Raw genomic sequence first — 23,339 nt, forward strand, 5'->3', positions numbered from 1 at the left:
GAACCTCCAAGAACCATCCTGCCCCTGTTCTGTCCACGTCTCTATAATGGCTATAACATCGTAGTCCCAGGTACCAATCCATGCTTCAAGCTCACCAACCTTATTCCTGATGCTCCTCGCGTTGAAACACAGAGGTAATGCTTCATTCAGATCTAAGATATAGGAGCAAAATTAGGCCATTCAGCCCATCGGATCTGCTCCACCATCAATCGTGGCTGATATGTTTCTCATTCATATTCTACTGCCTTCTCCCCATAACCCCTGATCCCCTTATTAATCACGAACCTGCCTATCTCGGTCTTAAAGACACTCAGTAATTCCACTCCATAGCCTCCTGTGGCAATGAGTTCCACAGATTCACCACGCTCTGGCTGAAGAAATTCCTCCTCATCGCCTGTGATAAAGGACCATCCCTTCAATCTTAGGTTGTGCCCTCGGGTTCTATTTTTTTCTTACTAGTGGGCTAGTTTAGCACAGGGTTAAAGAGCTGGCTTTTAAAGCAGACCAAGGCAGGCCAGCAGCACGGTTCAATTCCCGTACCAGCCTCCCCGAACAGGCTCCGGAATGTGGCGACTGGGGCTTTTCACATAACTTAATTTGAAGCCTGCTTGTGACAATAAGCGATTTTCATTTTTTTCATTTAGTGGAAGTATCATTTCCATGACCACTCTATCTCGGCCTCTCAGTATTCTTAAGTTTTAATAAGATCCCCCATATTTTTCTAAACTCCATCGAGTACAATTCAGAATCCTCAACCACTCGTCATATGAGAAGTCCTTCATTCCAGGGATCATTCTGGATCCTCTCCAAGGCCAGCACATCCTTCCTTAGATATGGGGCCCAACTGCTCACAATATTCCAAATATGTTCTGATCAGAGCCTTAGGCAGTCTCAGCAGTACATCCCTGCTCTTGTATTCTAGCCCTCGCGACATGAATGCTAACATTGCATTTGCCTTCCGAACATCCAACTGAATCTGCACATTATAGAGATTCCTGAACGAGGACTCCTAAGACCCTTTTGTGCTTCTGATTTCCGAAGCCTTTCCCATTTAAAAAAAGTCTATGCCTCTATTCTTCCTACCAAAGTGCATAAATGCAGACTTTTCCATTGTATTCCATCTGCTACTTCTTTGCCCACTCTCCCAGCCTGTCCAAGTCCTTCTGCATCCTCCTTGCTTCCTGTCCCTCTACATATCTTGCACCATCTGCAAACTTAGCAACAATGCTTCTTCGAGATCATTAATGTACAACATAAATACTGTGATCTCAACACCGACCCCGGAGGCACACTACTAGCCATGGCTGCCATCCTGAAAAAGATCCCTTTATCTCTGCCTACTGCCAGTCAGCCAATCCTTTATCCATGCCAGTATATTGCCCCTAACACCATGGGCTTTGATTTAGGTGCCTCCTATACGGCAAATTGTCAAAGACCTTCTGGAAATCCAAATAGATCACGTCCACTGGCTCTCCTTTGTCAAACTTCCTCATTACTTCATCTAAGAACTCCAGCAGATTTGTCAAGCAAAGCCGTGCTGACTCAGTCCTATTTTATCATGCACTTCTAAGTACTCCTCATCTTTAATAATCAAAGTCAGGCTAACCATACCTATAATTATGCCTCATCTGCCTCCCTCCCTTCTTAAATAGCTGTGTTACATTAGCCATTTTCCAGACCTCTGGGACCCTTTCTTCCTCCAGTAATTCCCGAAAGATCACCATCAATGCCTCCACAATCTCCTTGGCTATCTCCTTCCGAACCTTGGGGGTGTAGTCCATCCAGTCCTGATGATTTATCCACCTTCAGACCTTTCAGTTTCCCCAGCACCTTCTGCTAAGTGATGGCCACTACACTCACCTCTGGCCCCTGACTTTCTTGAAGTTCGGCTATCCCACTGGTGTCTTCCACCATGAAGACAGCTGCAAAATACCTATTTAGTTCCTCAGCCATTTCTTTGTTCCCTATTACTACTTGTCCAGTTTCATTTTCCAATGGTCCAATGACCATTCTTGCCTTTCTCTTACCTTTCATATGTCAAAAACTCTTGCAACCTTCTTTTATATTACTAGCCAGCTTATATTCACATTTCATCTTCTCTCACCCCCCCCCTTTTAGTTTTTAAAGGCTTCCCAATAAACCTTGTCACCTTGTACGCTTTTTCTTTTGCGTTTATGCTGTCCTTGGACTTCCCTCGTCAGCCATGGTTGCCTTGCACCCCACTTAGCGTTTCCTCCTCCGTGTGGGCAGCACAAGTGATTAGCACTGTGGCTTCACAGCGCCAGGGTCCCAGGTTTGATTCCCTGCCTGCGCGGAGTCTGCACATTGTCTCCATGTAAGCGTGGGTTTCCACGGGGTACTCCGGTTTCCTCCCACAGTCCAAAGACGTGCGGGTTAGGTGGATTGGCCATGATAAATTGCCGTTAGTGACCAAAAAAAGTTAGGAGGGGTTACTGGGATAGGGTGGAAGTGAGGGCTTAAGTGGGTCGGTACAGACTCGATGGGCTGAATGGCCTCCTTCTGTACTGTATGTTCTATGTATCTTCCTTGGGATAAATTTTTGTTGTGCCTCCCGAATAACCCCCCAAAACTCCTGCCATTGTTGTTCCACTGCCTTCCCTGTGAGGCTTCCCTTCCAATCAACTCTGGCCAGCTCCGCTAAATATCTTTTGGCCCACAGATGCACAGTAACTTCATTGCAGTGTTAATATAAGCCAACTTGTGACACTAATAAAGATTAGTATTTGATGTCACCTGTCGTTCTGAGTATTTTCACAGTTTCAATTTGTATTTTCGACCACAAAAGGCGTTTTGAGCAGGGTCGTAAGGGATGAGAGGGAAGTGCTCTCCCAAGGCAATTAAAGACACGTGTCAACCCAGCATTTCACACTGGAAAAAGAACACAAAACTATAGTGCTGCATGCAAAAAAAATTAAAACAGGGAAAATTGCATTTACATGCTGCAATTTAATTAAATATGATTACATTTTACACTCAGCATCTCAATTTCAAATCAATGGTGACTAATAATACACAAATTAACAGAGCACATCTTCTCACCAATGGTTCACTGCACTTTGTCTGTGTAAACAATAGAGCCATACAGACTAGAAAGTCTCAAGTTCAACTCTAGTGCGCACTACGTTAATTGATCTCATTTGGGACAGGTATAGGGGCATTTACTGTCTCATTGATTTTGCAGGTGCCAATTGGCTAGCATTCTCATCTGATGGGGGGGGGGGGGTGGAAGGGATGCGTGTGTGACATCCATCAGGTGCCAGCATTTAGTGAATAATTTTCCAGTAAGAATCTCTTGTAGCCAAGAAAATTGGTCAAGTGGGGAAAACTACCTTTTGCAAGAACTAAAAATAACTCTCGACATACCAAAGTTTACTCAGCAAAAAAAATAATGATTGCCATCCAAAGGCTAACACACATACTGTTTCTGTTCCAAATGACAGGAACCTTGTTGCCTTATATGCCACAGATTAACACTGAAGTGCTTAAATGTATGGAGTTGTTTGTCCCAAATGATTAGTATAGTGGTTAGCACTATGGCTTCACAGCTCCAGGGTCCCAGGTTCGATTCCCGGCTTGGGTCACTGTCTGTGAGGAGTCTGCACGTTCTCCCCCTGTCTGCGTGGGTTTCCTCCGGGGACTCCGGTTTCCTCCCACAAGTCCCAAAAGACGTGCTTGTTAGGTGAATTGGATATTCCGAATTCTCCGTGTACCCGATCAGGCGCTGGAATGTACGACTAGGGGCTTTTCACAGTAACCTCACTGCAGTGTTAATGTAAACCTACTTGTGGCAATAAAGATTATTATTATACATTACGGAATAGAAGATAATAAATTGACATCATCTTTAAAAGCGCGGTTTAAAGTCATACAAGAAAACAGTTCCACAAGTGCCAAAGCCAGTGGCTTGCACAAATGTCCATTTCTTTGTGTGTGTAGTGTAGCCACCTAAAATGGCTGATTCCCGATTAGAATGGTCAAAACCCCGATTTAAAATGGCGAACGGAAGAGGCTGATGGGAAAATCAGCCAACAGGACTCAAACGGACAGCTGCAGGTAAAACAGTGTATTCGCCTCTGGGGAAGTCAGCCCAGACCGATACCTGCAGCCATCAACATCACACAACCCAGCCATCTGCATAGTAATCAGCCATCCCCGGGAACAATTGCTACAAATTAGCAATTGAAAGCCGACCCAGGCCTTTCGGCGCCAGCAGGGGCTGACACAAAGGAAGGTAAACGACCACCCCCCGATCTAGGAATCGCCCCATTATTGGAGCATATCGAACCAAGTGATTGGGACCAAGTCCAATCACTTGGAACCAGGTACGAGGTCTGCCCCGAGAGGCAGGAAGCCCCTGGGGACTATAAGAATAGGGGCCAAGTTCAACTCGACCCTTCTTCTCCTGCTCACAACCTTCGAGACCCTTCGACAAAGAAAACCGTAAGTGTTACTCCAGCGATCGCTACCAGATAGGCGCTCCTGACTATCGACTTGTACCAGCCTTTGAATCCCGCAGGCTCAGAACCAATTCGAAAGACCATTCGTTTCCCTGACCTGGTGGGCCATTTCCAAAGTTAAGTATTGGCCTTTAGTGGTAGGTAGTAGTCTAGAAGTAGGATTATTGTATAAGTATTAATTGCTGTATATAATAAATGAGCGCTGATTTAACTCTTACTAAGCGGTGTGTTGCATTATTAATCATTACTTGGACTTGAACCATGTGGCGGTATTACCTGGCGACTCATGAGCAAAGGTGACAGAATAAGAATAAAGTAAACTAAGGCTAAAACGAGCAACAGTAGGCAGCATTTGTTGGAAGCCTACTTTGATTGTCAGGTGCAATTGAGCAGAGTCTGACCCAGTTTTCACCCCATGTCAACATCCGTGCACTTTTCAGTTCCGCAAGTCCAGATTCAACAGAAATGAAAGCTGCCCTCAAAGATTTAATGATTCCTGTGCTGTGGCTTTTCCCTTTCCTGGTATTAGCTTGCACCTGGTGCCATGTGAAGGGTATCTCTCGGCATCCAGCAAAAGTGAAGCTATCAAAGCAGGGTAAGTAGCCAATCACAATCAAGTATTCTCACATGCAAAAACTCTGGAAGTAACTGCACAGATTATCCACCACTTCTAATTAATTTTACAGAGAGAAAAATAAACTCTTGGGACATACACATGGAATCAAGATAAAAGGTGTATTAAGAAATGAAATTATCTTAATGGAGAAATTATCACATTCCATAAATGAGCTTTTCAATGCTGTGAGGTTGCTCCGTAGCAATTATTTATTTAAATTTGTTTATGGGATGTGGGTGTCGCTGCCTGGGCCAGCATTTATTGTCCATCCCAGAGGACATTTATGAGTTAACCACATTGTTGTGGATCTGGAGACACATGTGGGCCAGACCAGGAAGGACAGATTTCCTTCTTAAAGGACATTATAGAATCATAGAATTTACAGTGCAGAAGGAGGCCATTTGGCCCATCGAGTCTGCACCGGCTCTTGGAAAGAGCACCCTACCCAAGGTCCACACCTCCACCCTATCCCCATAACCCAGTAACGCCACCCAACTCGAAGGGCAATTTATCATGGCCAATCCACCTAATCTGCACATCTTTGGACTGTGGGAGGAAACCGGAGCACCCGGAGGAAACCCACGCAAACACGGGGAGGACGTGCAGACTCTGCACAGACAGTGACCCAAGCCGGGAATCAAACCTGGGACCCTGGAGCTGTGAAGCAATTGTGCTAACCACGATGCTACCGTGCTGCCGTTAAGCAAGGATTGCATTAAAAAGATTGGAACAAACCAGTTACGTTCGATGAGGCGGAGACATCTCTATGCTTCCCCCCCCTCCCACCACCACCATTCAACCAATGCTTCTTTTCCCAAGTTGCTGTTCCGAATGCCTGCCATTCACTCCCAGACTGCTGGTCGAACATTCTTACCGGGACTCGACGCTGCTCCCCATTCAACAGATTCCAAGTAAGTATTACAATCCCTGTGCTAGGATCATCCTAGGACAAGTAGAATGTCCCATTAGTGAACCAGGTGGGTTTTTACGACAATCGACATTTAATTCCAGATTTTTGTCGAATTCAAATTTCACCATCTGCCATGGCAGGATTCAAACCCGGGTCTCCAGAGCATGACTCTGGATCATTACTCCAGTGACAATACCACCATGCCAATGTCTCCCCATGAACTTAGCACAATGCAAAACACCACTTATGCCTCATTCAACAAGGTGCAGCACCTTCAAATGTTTACAGCAAGGTGAATAGCGTAAAAAGGCAAGTTCTTGTCAGTTTGGTGATTTCCAATTGATCACAGACTAGGGGGGAGGGGGAACCCCAATAGTGCACCCAATGGACAAGTGTCACATCATTGACAGCAACCTCTGAATATCAGCGTTAACTGCACGTGTGGACGCAAAAAACTGCCGTCAGTTTTAGAAGAGTAACCACAGCAAACAGACAGTTTTGCCATCATTGCTACTGCCAGGCCATAGCAGCCAGTAGCATGAACTTGGCTAAATTTAGCTATTTCCACCTGTGTCCAACCACCCCCATGAAACTGAATGACAAAAAGCCTAGTTATAACAACCTGAAATACTGCCCTTTGACCGAGCACAAACCAGCATCATCATAATGGTCACCACAACAAAATGCCATATATTCCAGCAATCAGCAAGTTTCAGAAAAGTATTTACAAGAAAACTGGTCCACCTGCATCCTATTATTTCCAAAACAGATGGCATTCAGGCTGCTGTTTAAACTGTACTTATGTGGCACTTAAAAGGAGTAGCTCCATTCTTCAAACGTAGCCATGCACATTTCAAACTGATAAGTCATTGGAATGCTTGTCCCAAGTACTTTCCAGTAATTTCATAAATCATGATTCTTTTTAAAACTAAAAATATACTTTACTGCAGTGCTGCACTAAATCAATGCTGGAGTACCCTGGCATTTCACTGTGGGAATGGAATGAGTCCTTCTGCTTGCCATATGCACTAACATCATAAACAAATGTAGGAATATTTTCCATTACAGTTTTGTTAACAATACTGAACTGACCAGAGGAAGTCTTCCCGCTTTAGTTCGTTACCGCTACACAGTGAAAAGGGATCCATTGGCATGTTCCAAAATGGTTTCTCAGCAAATGCTTTGAAGTCACAAACCCTCCTTTCGCAGCTGTACTTAGTGGTAGAACTTCTGTTTCAAGTCAGGGGTTTGTAGGTCCAAGTCTTAATGCAGAACTGAGTCCAAAATCCAGGCTGACACTCAGGCAACACAGAGTTGGTTTCATTCAGGTGAAACATTAAACTGGGCCCGTCTTCCCTCTTTGCTAAACGAAATGCCACTACAATGTTTTGAAGGACAACAGTTTTCCCATGTCCAGGCCAATATTCATCCCTCAACCGGACTAAAACAGGTTATCAGGTCATTATAAATGATTATTTTGGGACTGCTGGAACGGAGGATAAAACAGTCCTTCTCAAGTGTCATAATTTGCTGCAAGATGTTTAGGATGTCCCGAGGACATGAAAAGATTATCTGGTCACTACCACATTGCTATTTGTTGGAGTTTGTTTCATTACAAATTGGCTGTGACAATGACTACACTTCAGAAGTACTGTAAGGTACTTTTGAGATGCCATTAGGTTACAAAGGGCACTTTATAAATTAAAGTTACTTTCTCTTTAGAAATAGCGAGCAGAGAAAATACTTAAATGATATAAAGTCAAGTAGATGAGCCAGAGAGAACAACTTAAATCTGCAGTTTGTACTGAGTTAGTTTATCTCAACTGGAGTAGGGATAAGGCACAATTACTCCGGGTTGTGCAAATGAAAGGAAAAAAAAGTATTCAGGCATTTTCACTCCTAATCACTGTCCGGCATCGAATGGTATAAGTGCACACATATGTGGGTATTGTAGCCACTTAAAGTGGCCATGGGCCGAATGGCCTCCTTCTGCACTGTAAATTCTATGATTCTACGAACTCCCGATTTAAAATGGCGAACGGCAAAAGCTGATGGGAAAATCAGCCAACAAGACAGAACCCAGCGGCTGCAGGTTTGCTGTGTATTTACCTCTGCAAAAACCAGACAACATCGATACCAGCGGCCATCAGCATAACAAAGTAGCAGCTATCTGCATACTGATGAGCAATCCCCGGGAACAATAAGTAACATTTTGGACACACAAAGCAAAGCCAGACTCCTCGGCGCCAGCAGGAGCCAACACAAAGGAAGTGAACGAGTACCTCAAGACCGCCCATCAATCAGGGAACCGCTCCAGTATTGGAGAAAATCGAACCAAGCGATTGGGACAAAGTCCAATCACTTGGGACCAGGTACAGGGTCCGCCCCGAAAGGCGGGAAGCCCCTGGGGACTATAAGAGTTAAGCCCCAAGTTCAAATCGCACTCTTCAGCAGCTCCCTTTCACTCTCTTCTTCCTGCCCGGGTCACCCAGAAACACGAACCAACATTGACCGTGACCGGTGCAGTGACTCCAGTGATCACCGAAACCAGTAAGTCTTAATTCAGCGCTCGCTATGAGATAGGCGCTCCTAGCTACCAATCCGTACCAACTTCGAATCCCGCAGACTCAGAACCCGAACGAAAGGCCATTTGTTCCCCTGACCTGGTGGGCCAGTCCAAAGTGAAGTATAGCTGTTAGTTGTAGAAGTAGCTTAGACGTAGAATTTGTGCATGAGTAGCGATTACTGTGTATAATAAATGTGCTTTGATTTAAATCTTACTAATCGGTGTATTGGGTTGTTGATCATTACTCGGACTTGAACCTCGTGGCGGTATCATAAAGATACCTGGCGACTCGAGAGCAAAAGGTAATAAAACAGAGCAATTGAACCAAGGAGAAAATCAGCAACAGTATCTATTGAAGACAGGATTTGGGTCAGTCACTCACCATATGGCAAACAGTTAAAAAGCCTACTGACACTCAAGTGATGAGATATTGCTCGAGAAATACGAGGCACAATATTCAGGCATTTTGTTTTGCTACACAAGAGAAAACCCATTAGCCACATCTAAATGTAGCAGTAGCAACATCAACATCGGAATTCAGCAAATCACCAAGTAACCAGCAGCACAACTGAAATGTTTTTAATAGGTTGAAGAACTTTATTTATTATCAAAGTCAATCACAGCCAGCAGGTAAGTGTTTGGCTTGTAACTGGTAAGTGATTTCTCTCTCTTTGACTTTCTCCTAGCTGTGTAGTGTAGTTCAAATTTAACTTCAGGTTTAAGTCATGGCAGGAGAGCTCAGACCCGTGTCATGCTCCTCTTGTGAGATGTGGCAAGTCAGGGACCCTTCTGGTGTCCCTGACTCCTTCATCTGCAAGAAGTGTGTCCAACTGCAGCTCCTGTTAGACCGCTTGACGGCTCTGGAGATGCGGATGGACTCACTTTGGAGCATCCGCGATGCTGAGGAAGTTGTGGAAAGCACATTCAGTGAGTTGGTCACACCGCAGATTAAAATTACTGAGGCAGATGGGGAAAGGGTGACCAACATACAGAGGAAGAGTAGGAAGGCAGTGCAGGGATCCCCTGCGGTCATCTCCCTCCAAAACAGATTTACCGTTTTGGAAACTGTTGGGGGAGATGGCTCACCAGGGGAAGGTGGCAGCAGCCAGGTTCATGGCACCGTGGCTGGCTCTGCTGCACAGAAGGGCGGGAAAAAGAGTGGCAGAGCTATAGTGATAGGGGATTCAATCGTAAGGGGAATAGACAGGCGTTTCTGCGGACGCAAACGAGAATCCAGGTTGGTATGTTGCCTCCCTGGTGCAAGGGTCAAGGATGTCTCGGAGCGGCTGCAGGGCATTCTGGAGGGGGAGGGTGAACAGCCAGCTGTCGTGGTGCATATAGGCACCAACGATATAGGTAAAAAACGGGATGAGGTCCTACAAGCTGAATTTAGGGAGTTAGGAGTTAAACTAAAAAGTAGGACCTCAAAGGTAGTAATCTCAGGATTGCTACCAGTGCCACGTGATAGTCAGAGTAGGAATGACAGGATAGCTAGGATGAATACGTGGCTTGAGAGATGGTGCAAGAGGGAGGGTTTCAAATTCCTGGGACATTGGGACCGATTCTGGGAGAGGTGGGACCTGTACAAATCGGACGGTCTGCATCTGGGTGGGACCGGAACCAATGTTCTCGGGGGGGTGTTTGCTAGTGCAGTTGTGGAGGGTTTAAACTAATGTGCCAGGGGGATGGGAACCGATGTAGGAAGTCAGTGGGGACAGAAACAAAAGGCAGGAAGGGAGAGTGTGTAAAGCATGACCAGAGAAAGCAGGGCAGAGAGCAAGGAAGGTCTACATTAAACTGCATTTATTTCAATGTAAGGGGCCTGACGGGCAAAGCGGATGAACTCAGGGCATGGACGGGCACATGGGACTGGGATATTATAGCTATGACTGAAACATGGCTAAGGGAGGGGCAGGACTGGCAGCTCAATGTTCCGGGCTACAGATGCTATAGAAAGGATAGAACAGGAGGTAAGAGAGGAGGGAGAGTGGCGTTTTTGATTAGGGAGAACATCACGGCAGTACTTAGAGGGGATATATCCGAGGGTTCGCCCACTGAGTCTATATGGGTGGAACTGAAAAACAAGAAGGGAGAGATCACCTTGGTAGGACTGTACTACAGGCCCCCAAATAGTCAGCGGGAAATTGAGGAGCAAATATGTAAGGAGATTACAGATAGCTGCAAGAATAATAGGGTGGTAGTAGTAGGGGACTTTAACTTTCCCAACATTGACTGGGACAGTCATAGCATTAGGGGCTTGGATGGAGGGAAATTTGTTGAGTGTATTCAGGAGGAATTTCTCATTCAGTATGTGGATGGACCGACTAGAGAGGGGGCAAAACTTGACCTCGTCTTGGGAAATAAGGAAGGGCAAGTGATAGAAGTGCTAGTGAGGGATCACTTTGGGACAAGTGACCATAATTCCATTAGTTTTAAGATAGCTATGGAGAATGATAGGTCTGGCCCAAGAGTTAAAATTCTTAATTGGGGCAAGGCCAATTTTGATGGTATCAGACAGGAACTTGCAGAGGTAGATTGGGGGAGACTATTGGCAGACAAAGGGACGGCTGGTAAATGGGAGGCTTTTAAAAATGTGTTAACCAGGGTGCAGGGTAAGCACATTCCCTTTAGAGTGAAGGGCAAGGCTGGTAGAAGTAGGGAACCCTGGATGACTCGAGATATTGAGACTCTGGTCAAAAAGAAGAAGGAGGCATATGACGTACATAAGCAACTGGGATCAAGTGGATCCCTTGAAGAGTATAGAGATTGTCGAAATAGTGTTAAGAGGGAAATCAGGAGGGCAAAAAGGGGACATGAAATTGCTTTGGCAAATAATGCAAGGGAGAATCCAAAGAGATTCTACAGATACATAAAGGGGAAAAGAGTAACTAGGGACAGAGTAGGGCCTCTTAAGGATCAACAAGGGCATTTATGTGCAGAGCCACAAGAGTTGGGTGAGATCCTGAATGAATATTTCTCATTGGTATTCACGGTGGAGAAAGGCATGGATGTTAGGAAACTAAGGGAAATAAATAGTGATGTCTTGAGAAGTGTGCATATTACAGAGGAGGAGGTGCTGGAAGTCTTAAAGCGCATCAAGGTAGATAAATCCCCGGGACCTGATGAAATGTATCCCAGGATGTTGTGGGAGGCTAGGGAGGAAATTGCGGGTCCCCTAACCGAGATATTTGAATCATCGGCAGCCACAGGTGAGGTGCGAATTGGAGAGTGGCGAATGTTGTGCCCTTGTTTAAGAAGGGCAGCAGGGAAAAGCCTGGGAACTACAGACCGGTGAGCCTAACGTCTGTAGTAGGTAAGTTGCTAGAAGGTATTCTGAGAGACAGGATCTACAAGCATTTAGAGAGGCAAGGACTGATTCGGGGCAGTCAGCATGGCTTTGTGCGTGGAAAATCATGTCTCACAAATTTGATTGAGTTTTTTGAGGGAGTGACCAAGAAGGTAGATGAGGGTAGTGCAGTAGACGTTGTCTACATGGACTTTAGCAAAGCCTTTGACAAGGTACCGCATGGTAGGTTGTTGCAGAAGGTTAAAGCTCACGGGATCCAGGGTGAGGTTGCCAATTGGATTCAAAATTGGCTGGACGACAGAAGGCAGAGGGTGGTTGTAGAGGGTTGTTTTTCAAACTGGAGGCCTGTGACCAGTGGTGTGCCTCAGGGATCGGTGCTGGGTCCACTGTTATTTGTGATTTATATTAATGATTTGGATGAGAATTTAGGAGGCATGGTTAGTAAGTTTGCAGATGACACCAAGATTGGTGGCATAGTGGATAGTGAAGAAGGTTATCTAGGATTGCAACGGGATCTTGATCAATTAGGCCAGTGGGCCGACGAATGGCAGATGGAGTTTAATTTAGATAAATGTGAGGTGATGCATTTTGGCAGATCGAATCAGGCCAGGACCTACTCAGTTAATGGTATGGCGTTGGGGAGAGTTATAGAACAAAGAGATCTAGGAGTACAGGTTCATAGCTCCTTGAAGGTGGAGTCGCAGGTGGACAGGGTGGTGAAGAAGGCATTCGGCATGCTTGGTTTCATTGGTCAGAACATTGAATATAGGAGTTGGGACGTCTTGTTGAAGTTGTACAAGACATTGGTACGGCCACACTTGGAATACTGTGTGCAGTTCTGGTCACCCTATTATAGAAAGGATATTATTAAACTAGAAAGAGTGCAGAAAAGATTTACTAGGATGTTGCCGGGACTTGATGGTTTGAGTTATAAGGAGAGGCTGGATAGACTGGGACTTTTTTCCCTGGAGCGTAGGAGGCTTAGGGGTGATCTTATAGAGGTCTATAAAATAATGAGGGGCATAGATAAGGTAGATAGTCAACATCTTTTCCCAAAGGTAGGGGAGTCTAAAACTAGAGGGCATAGGTTTAAGGTGAGAGGGGAGAGATTCAGAAGGGCCCAGAGGGGCAATTTCTTCACTCAGAGGGTAGTGAGTGTCTGGAATGGGCTGCCAGAGGTAGTAGTAGAAGCGGGTACAATTGTGTCTTTCAAAAAGCATTTAGATGGTTACATGGGTAAGATGGGTATAGAGAGTTATGGGCCAAGTGCGGGCAACTGGGACTAGCTTAATGGTAAAAAACTGGGCGGCATGGACTGGTTGGGCCGAAGGGCCTGTTTCCATGCTGTAAACTTCTATGATTCTATGATTCTATGATTCTAATTAAAGTACCAGTGAATATTCTGAAATTAGTTTGTGCAGGGAGAAAGTGAAATGCCCATACAGGATCTCCTCTATGAGCTTTGGAAATCATTGTAGACTTGGGAACATGAGCCAAAACACATTAGAACTTACATTTTACAGAAAGCTTACAAATCCTTAATATATGACAAAACACTTGCTGACTAATGAATTACTTTTGAAGCCCAGTCGTTGCTAAGCAAACATGGCAGTCAATTTGCATACAAAATTCTACAAACCCCAAAAGCTAAGATGGCCAGTTAGTCTGTTTTTGATTGTGTTGGAAGGATACATTTTGGTTAGGGCACTGATAATCCCACAACATTTCTTTAAAGATTGTCAGAGTATCCTTTATATCAATCACTCCCTCGATGTCAGGAAAACTAAATAGCTGGTCATTGGCTTCAGGAAGCAAATTCTGAATCAGTGATGACAAGGTGGAGATGGTCGACAGGTTCAAATTCCTCGGTGTGCACAGCACCAACAATCAGTCCTGGTCCATCCATGTCGACGTTACGAACGAGAGCACAGCAGCGCCTATACTTCCTCAGGAAACCAAGGGAATTCGGCATGTCCACATTGAATCAAACCAAATTTTACAGATGCACCAAAGAAAGCATTCTATCTGGCTGCATCATAGCCTTGTATGGCAACTGCTCGGCCCATGACAGTAAGAAACTACAGAGAGTCGTGAACGCAGTCCATCACACAAACCTGCCTTCCATCCATCGACTCGGTCTACGTCTCCCGTGGCCTTGAGAAAGCGGACAGCATAATCAAAGACCCGGGTTGTTCACTCTTCCAAATTCTTCCATCGGGCTGAGATACAAAAGTCTGAGAACATGCACCAACAAGTTCAAAAACAGCTTCTTCCCCGCTGTTACCAAACTCCTGAATAACTCTTTTATGGACCAAACTGATTTCTTCACACATCTTCTCCACTCAGTAGTACTGTACTCCGTATGCTTCACCCGATGCCTCTGTCTATGTATTTACATTGCGTATTTATGTATGTCCTATGTTTTGTTTTCTCATGTATGGAATGATTTGTCTGGACTGTATGCAGAACATTCCTTTTCACTGCGCCTCGGTACATGTGACAATTCAAATAAAACAATTCAATAAACAAATCCAATCTTGAAACGGCAAGTGGGCCCTTGATTTAACGTTCCATCTGAAAGGTGGCACCACCAATAATGCAGAACTCCTTCAGCACAATACATAAAATGTCAGGTAAACAATGTGTTCAATCTTCTGCCTCCAAGTTAAAGATGTAACAACTGAGCCAAACTGACACTTTGGTCATCAATCTTGTCCTTCCGTGCATCCTTCATCACCATTGGTGGAAAATCCTTCAAAACATCCTGACCTCACGTTTTTAAATTACCACACTAAATCCCTTTGCTTATCCTCTCTAGTTGCTTAAATCCCAGCTTTTAAACCAAACATTTGATCACATTCAGTGCTGTTTTCTTTTTAGTTTTTTGTGAAACCTCTTGGGACGTTTTGCCCTCACTTTGAACATGCTATATAAACACAAGCACTGGATGTTGTGCCTTTCATCCATCCCTGGAGATGGACGTTCTTCCGGTTTCATAACTAACCCTCCCAGTTTTACTCTGCTTTAATCAGTCAGTCGCTTAGTACGTAGCACACAAGTTCTGGGTCTTGGGATTTTCCTATTTAGCATCTTCAGGCTGGTATAGCAATCCCAGTGCTTCGGTTTTACTTTCTTAACCCCGAGTGATTCTCAGCACCCTACTCAATCACTGGGCACTTGGCCAGCTACTCGTTCTGACTTCTTTGAGCAGCTGGTCTATCTTTGTGTGTGATAGATAACCCATATTTACAAAATGCACTCGATCGCTTTGGAATCAAAGACAAGAAAAGGTTTTAATCTACGGTGGAATATGGTTGATGCTATTACATCACGGTACTAAAAGCGAAGAAATTGTAAAAAATTGAGAATACTGTTTACCAGTCAGATCAGTTATAAATCTTAGACTTGGTCAGGCTGTGAAAAATGTAACCAATACAAGGTTAGTAGTGTTCAACTTCTTTGTAATAACTGGTCAAATGCAAGCACTAGCATTCCTGATTTAACTTCACATTTCTGGGAAAAAGTGCAACCTTAAAAGTTCTTCAGCTCAACACAAGTTCTCATTTAATATTTAGCACTAGGGGGATCGAGAAAGAAATTATTTTGGGTGCTTTAAAATATGTTTCCAAGGCCAGAACAAATATTAAACACTCTCCAAAGGTAGCATGACATTGTCCCTGTCTCCTTGCACACCATGCAGATCCCTGAAGCAGTAAGTTGTTGATTGAACTTCCCATGAACCAAATTAATTAGCAGAATTGTGTATTAACTGCACTAAGGATTGAAAAGCTAGGATCCACCCAACATGCCAGCAGCTGTTTCGCCATTAAAATAAATGCAAAATAAAATCTGGTGCTCTGAAGCTGGAAGTGCTATTAGAAATGCTATTTTGTTCATGAAATATTCTACAAAAGGCTAAGTTGTTGAGGCATTGTTATTGTTGCTGGAGATTGATAGGGGAGACTAGAAGTAAATAAACAATACCTTTATTAAATTTAAGGGTCCCAAAGAGTCAACTCCGTGACAGACTTTAAAAAAATATTCATTCTTGGGGCCTGGGTGTCAACTGACATCTGTTGACCATCTCTAAACACAATAAGATCATAACACCATAACCGTAAAACCATAAGACATAGGAGAAGTACGCCATTTGGCCCATCGAGTCTGCTCTGTCATTCATGAAGCTCACGGTTGATCTGAAATAATCCTAAACTCCACTTTCCCGTCTTATCCCCATAGTCCTCGATTCCTCTACTGATGAAAAATCTGTCCATCTCAGCCTTGAACATACTAATGAACCAGCCTCTACAGCTCTCTGCGGTAAAGAATTCCACAGATTCCCTACCCTCTGAGAGAAGAAATTCCTCCTCATCTCTGTCTTAAATGGGTCGTAGGTGGTTGTGGGCTGTCTTCTTGGAACATTGCAGTTTGTGGGGTTCCAGGATTTTGACCCAGAGACAAGGAATGATCAGAATAAATATCCAGACTGTGAAAGTTGGAGATGATGGCATTCCCATGCTCCTACTACCCTTATCCTTCTCGGTGGCAGAAATCAAAAGTTTGGGAGTCAATGGAGTCGTGCGGAATTACAATCTAGATAGTACACCCTCCTGCCACGGTACATTTGTTGAGGGAATGGATGCTTGTCAAAGTACAAGAGTGGGACAATCTCATGTACACAATGAACAAACATTTTCATCCTTAACAAAGCAAATTCTTCCCAAACAAATTCTTAATTCCCAGGTAAATTGCATACGAATACATCATCACAGCACTTGTACGTGATACAAACCTGATGAAAATTATCCTCTCCATTTAAATCTTTTAAAAACAGCATCCTTAATTTTGGGTAGGTGTTTCCTAAGGAAGAGGAATCTAAAATATATTGGTAGAAGCAGATAGTGGAGGTTGTGAAAATTGAAAGGAAGGACATACTGGAAAGGCTAGCTATGATTGGAGTAGAGAAATCCCCGGATGGCTTGTATCCCAGGTTGCTAAAGAAAAACTGAGAGCAGAAATAGTGAAGGGCTTGCCTTAATCTTCCAACTTCCCAGATATGGGCAGGCGCCAGAGGATTGGAGTGTGGCAAATGTGACACCCTTATTCAAACAAAAGGCGCAAGGACAGTTTTAGTAACTACAGCACAATTGGTTTAACGTGTAATGTTTTGGTATCTAGGGAACAAAATCAATAGGAACTTGGGAGGGTTGAGTTAATCAAAGAGAACCAGGATGGATTTGTAAAAGGAACATCTGCTTGACTAATTTGACTTTTTTTAATGAAGTAACAGAGAAGGTTGATGAAGGGAATGCAGCAAATCCTGTCGATATAGGTTTTAAGAAAGATACCACATAAAAGGGTGATTACCAAAATTAAGGCTTATGGTATCAGAGTGCCAGTGTTCAATTGGATATAAAATTGGCTTAAGTAGCAAGTCATGGTAGGTGTTTTTCAGACTGGAGAGTGCTGGGAATTAGCGTTCCTCAAGGCTGACTGCTGTTTTTTTGATGTGTATAATGTACAAATTACTTGGATCTTAGAATACTGAGCAAGATTTTAAAAAATTTGATGATACCAAAATTAGAGTGGCTAAAAGTGAGAAAGATAAAAAATGTCTGCAACAGGGCACAAGTGGGTTGGAAAAATGGGTAAACATGAGGCAGATGGAATTTAATATGGGGCAATGTGAAATGCCCCTGTCTGTATCAATGGTGCCATGGTGGAGATGGTTGACAGATTCAAATTCCTGGGCATAAACATCACCAACAATCTGTCCCGGTCCACCCATGCCGATGCTACAATCAAGAAAGCACAGCAGCACCTATACCTCCTCAGGAAACTAAGGACATTCGGCATGTCCACATTTATCCAACAAATTTTTTCAGATGCACCAGAGAGAGTCATGAACAAAGCCCAGTCCATCACACGAATCCGCCTCCTATCCATTGACTCTGTCCAAACCTCCTGCTACTTGGGAAAGCGGGCAGCATAATCAAAGACCACTCCCACCCTGGTTATTCTCTCTTCCAACCTCATCGGGCAGAAGATACAAAAGTCTGAGAACACACACTAAAAGATTAAAAAACAGCTACTTCCCTGCTGTTACCAGACTCCTGAATGGCCCTCTTATAGACTGACCTGATCCCTCTACGCATCTACTCTGTTGTAGCACTATACTCCATGTGCTTCACCTGATGTCTGTGTCTAATTATTTATTGTATGTCCCATGTTTTTCATGTATGGAATGGTCTGCACGAATAAAAGAATGACAAGGGTAAGAGTAGGGCCAGTCAAGGACAGTAGTGGGAAGTTGTGCTTGGAGTCCGAGGAGATAGGAGAGGTGCTAAATGAATATTTTTCGTCAGTATTCACACAGGAAAAAGACAATGTTGTCAAGGAGAATACTGAGATTCAGGCTACTAGACTAGAAGAGCTTGAGGTTCATAAGGAGGAGGTGTTAGCAATTCTGGAAAGTGTGAAAATAGATCAGTCCCCTGGGCCGGATGGGATTTATATTAGGATTCTCTGGGAAGCTAGGGAGGAGATTGCTGAGCCTTTGGCATTGATCTTTAAGTCATCTTTGCCCACAGGAATAGTGCCAGAAGACTGGAGGATAGCAAATATTGTCCCCTTGTTCAAGAAGGGGAGTAGAGACAACCCCGGTAACTATAGACCAGTGAGCCTTACTTCTGTTGTGGGCAAAATCTTGGAAAGGTTTATAAGAGATAGGATGTATAATCATCTGGAAAGGAATAATTCGATTAGAGATAGTCAACACGGTTTTGTGAAGTGTAGGTCGTGCCTCACAAACCTTATTGAGTTCTTTGAGAAGGTGACCAAACAGGTGGATGAGGGTAAAGCAGTTGATGTGGTGTATATGGATTTCAGTAAAGTGTTTGATAAGGTTCCCCACGGTAGGCTACTGCAGAAAATACGGAGGCATGGGAATCAGGGAGAATTAGCAGTTTGGATCAGAAATTGGCTAGCTGGAAGAAGACAAAGGGTGGTGGTTGATGGGAGGTTTCATACTGGAGTCCTGTTACTAGTGGTGTCCACAAAGATCTGTTTTGGGGCCACTGCTGCTTGTCATTTTTATAAATGACCTGGAGGAGGGCGTAGAAGGATGGGCGAGTAAATTTGCAGATGACATTAAAGTTGGTGGAGTTGTGGACAGTACGGAAGGATGTTACAAGTTACAGAGGGACCTAGATAAGCTGCAGCGCTGGGCTGAGAGGTGGCAAATGGAGTTTAATGCAGAAAAGTGTGAGGTGATTCATTTTGGAAGGAATAACAGGAAGGCAGAGTACTGGGGTAATGGTAAGATTCTTGGCAGTGTGGGTGAGCAGAGATCTCGGTGTCCATGTACATAGATCCCTGAAAGTTGCCACCCAGGTTGAGAGGGTTGTTAAGAAGGCGTACGGTGTGTTAACTTTGATTGGTAGAGGGATTGAGTTTCGGAGACATGAGGTCATGTTGCAGCTGTACAAAACTCTGGTGCGGCCACATTTGGAGTATTGCGTGCAATTCTGGTTGCCGCATTATAGGAAGGATGTGGAAGCATTGGAAAGGGTGCAGAGGAGATTTACCAGAATGTGGCCTGGTATGGAGGGAAGATCTTATGAGGAAAGGCTGATGGACTTGAGGCTGCTTTCATTAGAGAGAAGAAGGTTAAGAGGTGACTTAATTGAGGCATATAAGATGATCAGAGGATTGGACAGCGAGAGCTTTTTTCCTCGGATGGTGATGTCTAGCATGAGGGGACATAGCTTTAAATTGAGGGGAGATAGATATAAGACAGATGTCAGAGGTAGGTTCTTTACTCAGAGAGTAGTAAGGGCGTGGAACGCCCTGCCTGCAACAGTAGTGGACTCGCCAACACTAAGGGCATTCAAATGGTCATTGGGTAGACATATGGACGATAAGGGAATAGTGTAGATGGGCTTTAGAGTGGGTTCACAGGTCGGCGCAACATCGAGGGCCGAAGGGCCTGTACGGAGCTGTAATGTTCTATGTTCTATGGACTGTACACAGAACAATACTTTTCACTGTACCTCGGTCCACGTGACAATAAATTTAAATCAAAATGTGAAGTGATGCATTTGGCAATATCAACTTCATGGCACAATTCTAAGGAGTATGCAGAAACAGTGGAACCTGGGGCATGCATGCACGTGTATCGATCTTTGAAGGTGGCAGTACATATTGAGTTTGGTTAGCAAAGGACATGGGATCTTGGGCTTTATAAATAGAGGTCCTGTGTAGAAAAACAGGAAGGTTATGTTAAATTTTCAGAAAATTCTGTTTCCGCTACAAATCGAGTATTGCATCCAGTTCTGGTCAACACACTTTTTCAGTTACTAAGTTATGTTGGAACAGCTCAAGTTGATCGTTTAATGCAAAGAAGACGGAGAGGAGATTTGACAGAGATGTACAAGATATGACAAGTTAAGATAAGAGACACGAAGAAAAACTGTGCCATTCGTTAATGGTACAATGGCCAGACGAAGCAGATTTAAGATCTTGGGCAACAGATAAAAAAGGAATGTGACAACGGCCATTTAAAAAAAAACATAGTAGTAATGACCTGGAACCCAATCAACAATTTCACAAGGAAATTGGTTGGGCGTTTGATTAAAGTAAATAGGGTGGAAGGGATCGAATAGGACAGTGGGACTGACTGGATTGCTCGGTGGGGAGCTAACACCAATTTGATAGGCTGGTCTCCCTGTGTGACATAAATTACTATCTCCAACTGACAAATAGGGCCTCTGTTTAATATCCCGTCCAAAGAAACACCTCCAATTGTGCAGAATTCCATCAGTATTACACTGGAGCGAGCATCAGCCTAGATTAGTCTTTGTCCTCATGTTCAAGTGCGGTCTGAACCTGTAGCCTTCTGACTTGAATCTGAAGTCTGACAAAGGCATGGGTTCTAACAACTAAGTTATGGCTGACACGGGGGGGGGGGGGGGGGGGGGGGGGAAAGAGAGAGGAGGGGGAGGTAGTTTACCTACTTCTGAGTGTCAGTCACCTCTACTGGCAGTACGTGTACAGAGACAGGGCTCAACTTAACTGTGATGCTCCTCGCTGTTGATCAGTCGACCAACAATCAAACATATTTGTATCTCATACAAATGGACATATCGCAAGAGGTTAAGACTAAGAGGAGGGGAGATTGAAATTGAGGGCAGGGGAAAGGGAATAGTTATTAGGAGAGTATGGGCTTTGTGAGACTTCGAGTGCAGATACCGTTCCTTCCCTAGCAGAATAGATCTAATGAGCTTGGTACAGTAAAATTGCTCTTAACGTTTCCTCATAAAACAAATCAAAAGGATACTTTACCAAGAATGAGATTTAGCCACTGCTAGGTAGCATATAACTGGCAATCTTAAACAAAAATAACATTGGACTGAAATGTACTGTAAACTTACTACGTTCATCCCAAAAGAGAGTGTATCCAGAGACCAGGACTCCTTCAATTTCCAGAGGCAGGCTTTGCTCATTAGCAATCACCTTTGGTGGTCTGTGAAAAATTCTGCTCGCTAAGACTTCCAGTTTAACCAGAGCTGAAGAGGTTTTTGAGGATTCTGGCCCAGTGGACTGGTAACCGATTAGATCCTTTTGCTGGGCCATCTGCTGCTTTGGGTCACATTAAATACTTTTATAGTAATTAAAAAGTGTTGCAAACATGAAGCACAGTGATCTTCTTAGGAGTAGCTAGGGTCTGTAGATTGAGCAAACTTCCTGTTTGCAACCAAAAAAAAGGCTGCCACCCCAATCAGCAGTTTGACCACGGATTGAATGCTATTACTGCAGTTTCCTGTCGACATGAAACAGCACATTTTACAATCTTTGGTTTTAAGATCATTTGAAAACCAGCAATTTTACAAAACATCAACGTTTTTCATTTAAAAACTATTCTCGACAATTGTATCCAGTGCCGTTCAACGGCTTAAAAAATCAGCTCAAATGTGGAAAAGTTTAAACAAAAATAGTACTTCCTGTAAGTGAGCCTGAGAAACCACAAAACACAAAAATACTTGAGAAACATTCATAGCCCACATATTTTCACTAGTCAAAGGTTGTTTTTTTTGCTCAAATTCTCTCCAAAGGCACGGACTCCTGATTGTGTGGTGCGCGTAACCTGCTGTACTTTTCCCTATTCTCCAATCTTAACATGGCCCTGGGTCAGCAGGGGAGCTTCAAAGCAGAACCCAATCCTAGCTTAATCCAGGACTTCCAGCATGCAGGTGGAAGTGGAGATCACTGAATAGTAATGACCAACAAGAACACTGGTTGCTTTTACCCACAAATAAGATTGGGTGTCTACCTATGCTATAGACTACCTTTTCTCTTTGCAGATGCGGACTAGTCTGGACAGCTCTAACATCTTCTATATTTTTGTTAGAGCTTTTGTTAAGACAGTTCAGTAAGAATTAACTCCTCTGCCCATGTCACATCAAGTCCCGTTCACTCATTTGCCCCCCTTGTTCGCAGAGCTACACTCCTACATGGCCCCCCCAACAAATAACTCGGTAACTTCGAATTCCACACCCTCCTATCTTGTCTAATTCTGGCCTTGTGCATCTCTTTGTTTACATCAATCCACCATACAGTTGCCTACATTCAAAGCTCTGGAATTCCCTCTCTGAAGTTCTGTCTCTCTACCTCTCTTTCTTCTTTTAAGGCATTGTTTAAAAACCCACAGTAAGCTTTTGGTTACTCGCCCTAATATTGCCTCAATACCTCCAGATTTTGCTTTGTTAAAACTATTGAAGCGTCTTAGGACATTTTATAATGTTAAAATTGCTATATCATAGGGCGGCACCACGGCGCCGAGGTCCCAGGTTCGATCCCAGCCCTGGGTCACCGTCCGTGTGGAGTTTGCACATTCTCCCCGTGTCTGTGCGGGTCTCACCCCCACAACCCAAAAGATGTGCAAGCTAGGTGGATTGGCCACATTAAATTGGCCCTTAATGGGGGAAAACAAATTGGGTACTCTATAAAAATAACAATTTTTGGGGAACAGGGAGATGGCAGAGAACAAATACTTCATCACTAAAACAGCAGTGTCCCAAATGATTAAACTTCCCTCCAATGGAGCTCAAAGTCAATGTAGGGTGAAATGGGAAAATAGATTGTATTGCTGCAGCGAAAAGCCAGGCCAGCACAGGGCGAGATACATCTTAGAAAAAAAACATGCATCCTATTACTTGAACCAAAACAATGTAACCTCCCCCTTCCTTTCTTTACATAATACTTGCAACCGATATTTTTAGTGCCTTTACCACCAGAGGCGCAAAGTCAACATGGAACTCGACAGCTTTGCAACAAAGTGAAACTTCAAAGAACTAACATTTGTATAGCGCTTTGTATATCAGGAGTTCCCAAGCCACTTCACAGATCTACTACATTGCATGCTCCAACAAAATACTATGGTAAAGAATTAGACACAGGTTCAA

At 43.9% G+C, this 23,339-nt stretch overlaps 1 protein-coding gene across 2 annotated transcripts in view; it reads right to left on the reverse strand.

The window, feature by feature from the left end:
• The window catches only part of LOC140426050 (cAMP-dependent protein kinase catalytic subunit beta), a 205,441-nt gene that overhangs the window by 75,905 nt on the left and 106,197 nt on the right, over window positions 1-23,339 (reverse strand). Inside the window, exon 1 of one of the 2 annotated variants that reach the window (XM_072510352.1) lies at window positions 21,309-21,525. The exons of the other annotated variant lie outside the window; for it this stretch is intronic. Within the exon in view, the coding sequence (XP_072366453.1) occupies window positions 21,309-21,510 (202 nt within the window). The 5' untranslated portion in view covers window positions 21,511-21,525. Of the gene's footprint in view, window positions 1-21,308; window positions 21,526-23,339 lie in introns of those variants that run through there. 2 annotated transcript variants of the gene reach the window in all.

The sequence above is a fragment of the Scyliorhinus torazame genome, chromosome 7, assembly GCF_047496885.1.
Source record: "Scyliorhinus torazame isolate Kashiwa2021f chromosome 7, sScyTor2.1, whole genome shotgun sequence".
Lineage (NCBI taxonomy): Eukaryota > Metazoa > Chordata > Chondrichthyes > Carcharhiniformes > Scyliorhinidae > Scyliorhinus > Scyliorhinus torazame.